This window comes from Haliotis rubra, unplaced genomic scaffold, assembly GCF_003918875.1.
Source record: "Haliotis rubra isolate DU_JTF1 unplaced genomic scaffold, ASM391887v1 Scf777, whole genome shotgun sequence".
NCBI classification, from domain to species: Eukaryota; Metazoa; Mollusca; class Gastropoda; order Lepetellida; family Haliotidae; genus Haliotis; species Haliotis rubra.
The window spans coordinates 294,905-306,669 of NW_025767498.1; the positions used below are offsets into that span (position 1 = coordinate 294,905).

The 11,765-nt window shown below is 38.2% G+C and overlaps 1 protein-coding gene across 1 annotated transcript; it reads right to left on the minus strand.

The window, feature by feature from the left end:
* Positions 1-454: 454 nt before the first annotated feature.
* LOC124260810 (forkhead box protein L2-like) lies at positions 455-6,067 on the minus strand. The gene is made up of 2 exons (XM_046695126.1): positions 4,664-6,067; positions 455-830 (listed from the first exon to the last, which is right to left on the minus strand). The coding sequence occupies exons 1-2, from the start codon at positions 5,548-5,550 to the stop codon at positions 827-829; spliced, it is 891 nt and encodes a 296-aa protein (XP_046551082.1). The 5' UTR covers positions 5,551-6,067; the 3' UTR covers positions 455-826.
* Positions 6,068-11,765: the final 5,698 nt, after the last annotated feature.

The following is an 11,765-nucleotide window of genomic DNA, read 5'->3' on the forward strand; positions in this document are numbered from 1 at the left end:
TTCAGCTGTTGGGAACAGTATCCTATACAGTTCCATCATGGCTACTCAGAAACTGCGTCATGATACCAGCGAAAATGCAAAGTTTCGTTCCCATCTATACAACTTCCTGTTAATTAACACAATTGCACTGGTCGACCTAATAAGTAAAGGTAAGGGACAATAGATTTGACAAAAAAGAAATTCTAAACCACATTTTGCCTCAACTCATTTCACACCACCCACATCCATCTTAAACTGTGAGCAAGTCCTCATGAAGAAATTGATCTGAAAGATAAGACCCCCCGCGGGGACTCCTTTAAAGATTTTCGCAAACTGAGCGGTCACATTAGTACGAAGAATTATGTTCAACTCATGTGCTCACCCCTCGGAATCCACCAATAGGACGCCCTGCGGTTTTCATTTAGATCCGACACATATCTCCGAGTGCCAAATTTATCATGAACAAACATCAGTCTTGGCAATAATATAATTATTTATTGACAAACTCAATTCAAAAGTTCTCCCTTGAAATATGTACCTGGTGGCGCTTGTAAAGAAAAGTATAACACCACTGCTTGTAATTTGTTATAAAACAGCGAAATGTATTAAGCATAAGAACCCTGTACCATCCGAGAAAAGATATATGTAATAAATGAAAATAACCCAGCCTTGCTATAGCCAGGATGTCGATTTCCCGGAGCAGTGTCCACACCGCAATTTGCCACAATCACACCTGCATACATTTGCTTCTTTCAAGACGTTTTGGACTTCGATCAACCAGATCCATGACAGGCACCGGTGTACCTGTATGTACAAGATCTCAGGCACGATGGAAATCACATCTTGGCTACCTGCAAGAAAAGAATAGTGATAAGAGAGAGGTGGAATATGTATTTATTATGCATTTGTTAATGTACATACATGTTCGAAGTATATTATCTGTAGAACATGTAATGTTATCATCAATGTTGACAGAATATATGAGTCATAATGTAGTATTTTCGAGTCAGTTCATTTAAAATTGAGCATATCTACACTAGGAACTCTGTGCTGATGTCTGCACATCAGATACTGGGGATTGTTATGTGTGATAAATCATATATGTGCTGGAGCTATATGCATATTACCAATTAAACGTTTATCAAATCATCATGGAACATAAACGTGCAAAGACCTTACTGTCTAAGATCCATAAAATGTTAAATTGGGGTCGACAAACAATATAATGTTATGTTGGGGTCGACAAACAATATATTATTTTCTCATAATTGTATGATGTGTCAATCAGTATAAGCATTGGTACGTCAAACATTCTTTGAAATATAAAGGACAATGTTAATCTATTCTCTGCATACTGATTGGAAAAATAGTTTAGTATCTTTTGATACCTGCTGTTGTTACGCGTGTGTTAAAACGAGTTATTCCAACAAAAAGATACATATCTGACACCAACATATGTAGGTATTCACGTTAGGATATAACTTAAGATTTACAGCGCACAGATCTACTGGAAAGATCCATCATTTTAAGAAAACCGCCCATCTGCGAAACCACATGTAAAAACACAAAAAAAGCCGATAATGTGGGTGTTTTTTCGTTGTTTAACAAGCACTAGCAATGTTAAAACAATATCGTAGCCATTAACATTACAAGCGTAGCAAAGCTTAGCTTGTAATAATAGCCCGTTGTCCAAACGATAATTGTTTTCCCGTATGTTAAAGAATATCAATCTCCTGTACTTCTTCATCCAGAACAAGGCACAATTCGTTATTTTGCTTTCTGAAACGAAAAATGCATCGAAATGCTCCTAAGAACTAAACTGTATTCGTAAATCTGTGGGCGCGTTTACTTGTTATAAAGGAATGTATCGGTGTTTTTCAATTAGGGCAATAAGTATCATCGTCCAGTGTGACAATGACTACCGCGTCCGTTACCAGTTTATGTTCGACTAACAAATCGGTATGTCTGTTAAGTCATGATCTTATTAATACCATACTCAAAAAGATCTCAATTTGTTTTTCCGTACACACGGGAATCACTATTGGTCCCGACTGCTTGTTACAAAATAAATTCCGAAATGTCTGTTTGTTGTTAAACGTTGCAATATTAAAGGTAAATGGAAGCGGTCTGAAATACTTGAATCCCAGACTGACTTCATGAGCATCAATATATATATATATACAGAACTGGGATGCAATCACATGCATCCACCAAGACGCGGACTCGGAACTCCCGATCCCGTCTGTAGCATCCTAATACGAACACGAGATGATGAAGATCAACTCTAACCCGGACGTTCATCGGGTTCTGAAATGTGTTTGTGATCGTCTTCGTACACTTTCATTCCTTTGACAAACACACACGTAAGTAAATACTATCACGGTGATATGTGTGAATTCAAAACGTTTACATCGTAAGTTGCTCTATGGCTGAAATAAAACCAGTGCAACACTACATTTTAAGCATCGATCTCGTCTTAAATTGTATTGTAATCTCAACCCTTCCTTCTAAGCTGTTGACGCTTTCCACGAACCTTATGTTACAGTTTGAGAAATCCGAAAAGCTGTAATTACCTAAGAGATGTTTTACTTTATCAAACCAAATATCATTGTGGATTTCTACAAACACATGAATTCTGCAACTGAGGAAGGAGAATGAATGAGTTATCATCACAGATGAAAACAGCGCTGGTTCCAACGTAAAGTTAGAAGGTATCGATTATGCAGTGGGACATCTCGAATTTCACAACAGAGTAGAACAAAACTTGCCCTTTTAATGAACACAACTTCCAACAACATAATCATGTTTTAGATAGCAACAATTATTTTGTAAAGCTTTCGTGAAACTCCTATAAGAATTTCAAATAGTTATAACATTGGCGTATTATAATAATGATAGGAAACCGCGGACAGTGGGTTGAAATTGTGTAGCCAGTGTGTTACGCATCGTTACGTGTCCTGCATCATACAAGATATGTTTATAGCTGTGTTAACATCAACGGTTACTGGCGTGACGGCATCGTTAGTTTCAAATGTCAAACAAGCAATAATTGTACTGTTACAGACAATTAAAACTTTATGGTATAACCCAAACAAGTCGCATCGTGGGTCATGTTTCGTTCTGTACAGTTCAACCTGTTCGTTCTCCCAGCACAGGCACAGAAAACATGCGTGTTTCGCGTTATCTCATTGGGAATCTAATTTCACGTGTCACAACCTCTGTCCACTTAATTTGACACTGAAGCTCATCTCATCATTTCAACCGAATTAAATACTTTTCCCCATTTTAAACATGTTCCCACACTAAGATCTGAGGCCTGGTCTACTGGGCCGTAGCTTCCCCACAAGGGAAGCATTACCGTGGAATATTACTCTGGGAAAAAGGGCAATGTTCCGAACCTTCAGAAGGCTGGAGGTTAGAATGGAATCATTTTTAGGGTATCTGAACGTGTCTATTCATTTTGCTCCGTCATGACCTGCGTAAATAAATGTTGATACACAGGTGTATTTTGTTCTTAATGGCAACAATTATGGGGGACATTTCAAAGATATTATAATGGTCACTGATGGAACTCACAAACAATAATTTAATTTAAACTTTCTTAACCTTATTTCTATGTTATTTGTTGTCATTTATTTTGGTAAACGTCTGGAATAAGGAACCAAGTTGTTGGTCGAGTGGCATTAAATTACAACATAAGAATATCATTTTGTTTTGATGAACACAAAATATGAGTGTTGCGCTCTTAATGTGTTATCACAAATGTGAAGTCGAAAGTATTTTTCTTGAAATAAAATACCGTGAATTCACTGGCAATGAGAAACAATTCGAGCAGATTGACATAAGCCTATTCTACTTGTATGCATTTGAGGAACACATTAAGTGGACTAATGCTATCTAAATAAACATCGCAATATTACAAAACATGGATAACAACAACTGATTTGCATTTATTTCCGTGGTTTGTTGCATGTTGATTCCAGTCAAGCAAATATCAACGCCGAAACAGATATAGCCTATATTTAATTTGCATTTGCATGGAAAATACGGACAAAATAATGCACAACAAATGTAAAGATATTTGCGTTCTGACGTGTTTCTGTATCAATGTTTTCAGCATCATATACATGTATAGCGGCATGTCACTCAGTCATTGAATGGTAGAATTGTTTGTTGTGTATATTTATTATGAATAAGGCTATTATTTGTGTTGGCAAACGTCTTGAAATATATGTATATGCTATTTTCCCTTTTTCGTGGTCTGGTGCTTTTCTCCCAATTAAATGTTAAAATAAGCTGGATCAGGTGAAATTTAGCTAACCTCGCCCGTTTCGGTCTTCCGGGACCCCAGAAAACGAACACCCCGGCGCGAATCTAACTAGCTGATAATTTTACAGCTCTGGATGAAAACAAAGACTTGTCGCAGTCAGAGTTTCCAAATATTTATGTTTGACGTTGCCGTAGTGTATTAAACCTTTGTCAAATAAATGTGCTGAGTAAATAACCTACTGGGGCTGGCTCACATGGAAAATAAGTATATAGTTGAGTAGGAATTATTCATGTGCTCAAAAAAACATTCTTACAGATTAGAATTAAGCATTGTCATAACTCAAAATATACTAGTATTGACTACAGATGTTCATTTGAATCAGTGTGATTTCAACGAAGTAAATGTAACACCTACCTGTCAGTCCAGTAAGTGTAATGCATAGGGCTGAAAGAAGACTCGCTTTGCTGCCTACAGGGAAAGGCAAAAGGTCCCGACGCCCCAGGAACAGAACTGTAGTCGTTGAACTGATGGGGATATGGCGACGGTGATGGCGATATTTGCATGCTCGATTGCATTCCAGGGTAGGCATTAATTGAGGATGGCACCCGTTGACATGACCCGTAATTATTTATTTGTGACATCCCAACATTTGATGAAGAATTCGGTGCAAAACTCCAAGGCGAATATTGTGAATACTGAGAATATGGAGGGCTGAAATAGTTTTTCGTCAGGGTAAGTTGATTAAAAGCGCAACTTGAGTCAGCGAAAAGAGGCTTTGGGAGCGATATTGCAGCACGATAGGGTCTTTTCATTCGCCGACGACGCCTGTAGTTCCCTTTCTCAAACATATCTTCAAATGCCGGATCCAAGGTCCAGTAATTACCTTTTCGCTCTCCACCACCCTCACGAGGCACTTTAACAAAACACTCATTCAAACTCAGATTATGTCGTATACTGTTTTGCCATCCCTTTTTGTTCCGTTCGTAGTATGGGAATTTGGAGATGATATACTGATAAATGCCACTGAGTGTCAATCTCTTTTCGCTCGAATCTTTAATTGCCATAGCAATCAGAGCTACATAGGAATATGGCGGTTTTTGATTTGGGTCGGAGTGATTTTCAGCATCTTTTGACATTTCAGATTTCGTATCTTTGCCATCAGTATTCTTCTTGTCAATGAAATCTTCTTGCAATTTTTCTGTTTTCACAATTTTGTTATCAATTTGTGAGTGATCGGTTTTCATTCCTAACCCCGCAACATAGTCGGAACTGACAGGAACTTTGTAATCCAGGTGGTCCATGTTGAATTGATTCAGTCTTGTCCAAATGACTGACTAATGACGGCGAGCTCCGATCTGACTAAATAGCTTGATTTATGACCTGCCGTGACACCTTACATGCACATCAGTTAGTTTACATGAGCTGCGAGGATTGTTTATATAACTTCGGCCCGAGTTATTTCACGTGGGTCCCAATGGCCAAAGCACTAGCCCTTTAGTCACTTTTCAACGCCTCCCATGGTGTAGTATATATCCATTTAGTGTCAGTCCCAACAGTGATGATATCTGGACAACTGCTTTCAGTTGAGTCCAGTGTGAGACTGTCGAACGTTCCAAACGGCAGAATAGTAAGTAGAGCTATGTTATCGTTTCTGTCGTGTCTCTCCGTCGTTTCCGGTAAACTTGAAACGAGTTTGACTTTCAGTTTTCGGATCAGTGCAAATTGCTATTTCTTACACGCATGGTGAAGAAAATGAAAACACTTCGCTGATAAATAGTCGCTTCGAACTTAAACTTCTCACTGGCAGAGGCTGGCAGCGGGAATTTCATTTACGGCAGTCAAAGGAATCTTGCTGTCAATCAAATTATTCCTTCAGTTTGTTTGGTCGTGCACGGGAGGCAGCAGCCAATTGAATTCTTGCGTCGACAGCGACATAGCTGAATCGCAATTAGCTGACGCTCCGCCCATTTGTCCTTAGCCAAACCCATCTGTAGAGTACAGAATACACACATCCGTTTATCAAGGTGGAGAAAGGATTACATGCCGGTCGACAAACTTTTGTCATACCTGTTTTGGATTTAGATTTAAAATATATAACACCTCCGTTCCACCGCCGACCAAATGTTTTTTTTAAATATTTGTTTTCCATTTCAATTAAATATCGCAGTAATAAAAACAACGTAGTAGAGACACAATGAAGATGCCCTGTAAGCTCTATAATATCATATGGAAAAGTTAATAGGGTACAATATTTTGTTGTTGTTTTTTCGAATCGATGAGATTATTGGTTCAATGTAATCCACTGTCACTAAAATGACACCGATGAACGCATACTCAGTAGTGGCGGATAGCAATACTAAGGAGTGTGTCATATATGTAGATGGTAACGCCCCAGAAAAACTGTATACTATCGAGGAACCAGTCAGAGCAGAGCAAAATGAAACAGTTTCCACCAAGGAATCATATTTCAGGTCGCTGTATGTCAATGAGAACGTTTCGATACGGATTCGTGTGCCGTTGTACATTCCGGCTTGACAACGGTACAAGAACCTGTATCGAAACTTCGCACTCATGAAATAAAAGAATTTGTTATCCATAAAATTTGTTCAATATAATCTGTTAAGCAATTTAGTAAATTAGTTGGTTTGGCACTTCTCAGACTGAGGCTATGCCTTAACTCAATGTTTTTATTTATACTTTTTCACATTTATAAGGCTATAATTTTTCTTCAAAACCAGATGCATGGGTCCGAGCCATATACTGTCGGGAACCATCGCTTGTATCGGGATTTAAGCCTCTGAACAAAACCATCCGCCATGAAATTTTGACAAACTGTTACAAATTTTGAATTTTAACAACTGAAAGAGCATTACAATCTATCTCGGAAGCTATTCAGGATTGTGCCCCATATAGCCTCCTTTCGATTCGTGCAGCTTCATGTAACACTGTTCAAACGCTGGTGGTCAAGGAGTACTTTAGTCATATATAACAGGAAAATAGGGACTGTTACTACAATTTTACTACTACAAGCCACTTAATTGAGGCATTTGTCTGAAATAGTAAATGTAGAGATGGAGCACGAATGTTTAGCAAGCTGTTTTCACATTTATTGAGAAATTATTGATATCTTCAATTGTTTTAAATATCTTTATTTTAAATATAACAATACTAATATATATCAATACTGTTATAATATATACTTAAATGATTGAAGATATCTGCATCTGATTTCTGATATCTAAAGCAGACTAAGTGATATCATTAAATGTTACAGAGATATCAAGGAACTATTTCGATATATCTCTAATAGTGCTTATATCAATACAACAATTGTCATCATATTGTATATAATCATATTAGAAATTAATTCAAGATTTCTGTAATTAAACATATTTGTAATTATCTCGAAATGTCGTTAAGCTATTATATCTGAATTAGAAGGATTCGACAATATCAGTAATTTACAAATACGTATGAAAAATGCATTCCCTGCGAATAGAGTAACACCTGCTTGACACAGGACGAGAGAACCCCCGCAAGACGTACAGGGATCCACCGTCGGGACATCCACATCAATTTTATTTAAGTTTCGGGGCGGTGGGGTAGTCTAGTGGTTAAAGCGTTTGCTCGTCACGCTGAAGATCTGGGCCATTCCCCACATGGGCACAATGTGTGAAGCCCACATCAGTTGTCACCCGCTGTAATATTGCAGGAATATTGCTAAAAGCGGCGTGAAGCAATCCTCACTCATTCACTTATTAAAGTTTCAATTCATATGCCATTTTGTTTGAAGAATTAAGGATGATTTAATAAAATGCTTATAAATGAACATTCAGTCACAAATACAACCGTTCGCTATTTTTATTTACTATTTTATTTTAAAAATGCGATGTTATCAATAAATAACAAAACGCGTGTGGCATGAAAATCAACTTGTGTAGCAGCATCTACAACCGGAACAGCATCATTCAGAAGAAATATTAATTAAGACGAAAGTGCTGACTGATCATTGGGCCCTGGAATACTTACACAGTGTATAAAACTATGAAGTCTACAGAATACAGTGGAGATATCACACATCTTCCAAAGAGTAGAACAAATACATCTGAGTGAGTGAGTTAATGAGTTTAGTTTTACGCCGCTTTTAGCAATATTCTAGCAATATGAAGACGGGGGACACCAGAAATGGGCTTCACACATTGTGCCTATGTGGTAAACCCGGATCTTCGGCATGACGAACGAACGCTTTAACCACTAGGCTGCCCCACCGCCCCTCGTAAAGAGATGGGGAATGCTTTAAGACCGGCACAGGCACAGGATAGGCACAGGCCCCAACCCCATCCCCCGAATATGAACATGTGTAATAACTGAATATCCTTGAATGTCTCATACCAACAGAATAAAAGGTGATGGTGAACAACACCGGTGTCCCGTTAGTCTGGATCATTATTTCCACAAAGTTATTAAATACGCTCCCACAAATTCCTATATTGCAAGTGATTTGCATCCCGGCCCGGAGCTCTCTTGCTTGTGAAGTGAAAGATTATGACATCTTCGTTATATACTTCAAACCAATAACTGTAGGTCAAGACTACGTTCACTGTTCGGAAAGAAAAGTTAACATACTACATGTATATACTAGACTCAAATATAACGGTAGTAACCTAATTATTGATCGATACTGAGTAACTGATCAAATTTCAAGTTCATGTAATGTTTCATGCGATAATATTTTTTTTCACTCATTACTCACGTATTAAATGTGAATATTAGCAGAACATAACTCCAGATTCAAAGACAGGTGAACAGTTAGTATTTTGTCAAGTCACCATGGGCAGCAATGCAGGCTTAAATGCGGCGGGGCATACTACTGATCAAAGAAGTTAGAAAGTCGTGGTCCATGCTGTCCCAATATCGGACCACCTCTTCTTTCATTTCAGCAATATTTGTCAGATTTTTCTTCTTGACACTTTCCTTCATAAGTCCCCAAACATTTTCTATTGGATTTAGGTCAGGGCTATAGCTTGGCCAATCTAATAACGTCATACTTTGGGTCCGAAACCAGGCCTGTGAATGCTTTGAACGATGTTTTGGGTCGTTGTCCTGCTGGAAAATCCAAAAATGTCCATAGAACACGTGAGCAGATGGAAGTAAATGTCCCTCGAGAATATCTGTGTACCGCTCACTGTTCATATTCCCTTCAAATACACAGAGGGGGGCGTTGCCCCTAACACAGATATGCCACCCCACACGTTAAATTTCGGACTGTACTTTGGGCGCTGATACAAAGGTGTTTCAGTTTGTTTGGTCCAGAATTTCAGTGTATTAGGAAACAGCCACACAGAACTTTCATCTGAGAAAATCACATTGTCCCAGTTCAAATTTCTATGCTGTAAGCACCAGTTCAACCTTTGCTCCTTTTGTTCAGGTTTCATGATCGGTGATGGAATTCCTCGAATTTTCTGCCAACCCATTACATGCAGCTCAGTTCTAATTGTCTCCTTACAGACAGCCACAGTTCCTCTATCAATCATATCCAGCCTTAAGTTTTCTAAACTCCTTCGTTTGTTTTTTAGAAACAAGAATACCAAGCCTCCTCCTGTCACCGACAGTCAATTTTCTGGGCCTAATCTGCGCCTCCCTGGTGCTCAATGCCATATCCATTTGCAATATTTTTCAAAACACGATAAACAGTGGACAAAGGGATGCCTGTTCTACTTGAAATCACTTTAGCTGATCTGATGTCCTTGTTATAATACTCTAAAATCAACTTCCACTTCTCTAAATCATCCATACTAAGGATCACTGAAAATGTCGTCTGCTAGCAAGTAAACAAAGGGGGATAACCCTTCACAAACTAATGAAAAAGGATTAACGGAGTTGTCTCTCTTGAATGAAACCAAACACTTGATAGCTGGTCAAGGTTGTTTATACTAGAAATCCAATTAAACATATTCCTAAAATTCTCAATAATTTCTGGTCATACTATCATTATGAAATGCACCACAGCCGAGCGACTCATATTGTAATGCTGTCATTATATGTTTGAACTTCCCCTTTTCTGACGCTAGTGGTGCTTTTATTATAATGCATTTATGTAGCACCATATAGTCACGCCCTTAGCTAAATCAATCGTGTTGTGGCCATCACATTGGTTGATAATATATCAATTCCCTCTGAACGTTATAAATATTTGCACATATTTGAAACTGATGTTACCAAGTCGCAGTTCATCGATATTAAGAGGAGGATCTCGAAGGTGGAACACTGTTATCTAACTGATGTTTGAACTGTTACATAATCCACAGAAATATAAGCATAGTAGCTGTTACACCCGACAGGAAGAAACCCGGTCATGACAGACCTTTGTATCAATAATCAATACTAGACTGCACACACTGTACCGTGTATTACATGTTTTCGGACCATTCCCAGACACCCGTGCATTGCCCGTGTTTTAGAGGCGATGTGACAGGTGCTTGTTTGACATTTCACGTGATATCCGTGCTGCACATGCGTCGATAAACATATCAACACCAACACTGAGAGCTATTGTCATTGACAATGCGCTTAGCCTTTGATTTGGGAACAATTTCAGTAAAATAAATTTCGTTATGTACACTGCTAAAACTGATCATGTCTTGATAATAGGCTACCATGATCGTACACGAACACGGAAGGTCTGACATGAGTTGATGGGCTTTCAAACTGAAGATGAGGACACAATGGAGAGTTGAAGAATAGCAAACAAGCAATCTTCTGTTTATTAAACGACGCCGGAACAGTTGTCAAAGTCTGTAATAATGACCTACATGTTTCATCACATGTTTAATCACATTTTCCCAAACATCAATCGTTCAATGGACATGCAGAGTGTTTCGTCAAATACTGTGTTGGGGGTAAAGAAATGTCATTTAGTATACTCTTTAAATAAAGTAGGTGAATGTGAACTTTCAATTTGGACAGGAAGTATAGGCGTGAATAAACTTTTCAAAAACAAACATATTATGAACGCACCCCTCTTAATCACCACCCCTAAACACAACGCATGGGATGCACGTGCACAATGATCTTGACGATTTTCAAGAAGGTCGATAAATCACTGTAGACCATTAATGTTGACAATCATCACACAGTTGTTAGTTAGTGTTTGTTTCTAGCCGGGTTTTTTGTTTGAAAATGAAACTCGTACATATGCAAATTTCAAGTCATCTACACCAATCATCTTTCAAGAGTGATTACTGTACAAACAATTATGATCATAAGAAGTGCAAGTGGTGATGCACTCTCAAAACATTCATTATTATCATATCAACATTGTTTGACTCCGGTATATCTTCCAGTGTCATCAATCGTAAATAAAAAATGAAGTACCCATACTTTGTTTTAATAATGCACTCGCCCAATGCGCTGTTGTGGTTGGTTAGAACCCCGGTCGCCCTAATTATGTTTCTTGGTCTGTGAGCAATAAAATATTGTAGTGGTCGCGGTTTTCACCCAAGTGACAAACGTTTAA

Excerpts from the sequence above, each read along its gene's own strand:
- LOC124260810 (XM_046695126.1), bottom strand. The coding sequence starts at position 5,550 with ATGGACCACCTGGATTACAAAGTTCCTGTCAGTTCCGACTATGTTGCG.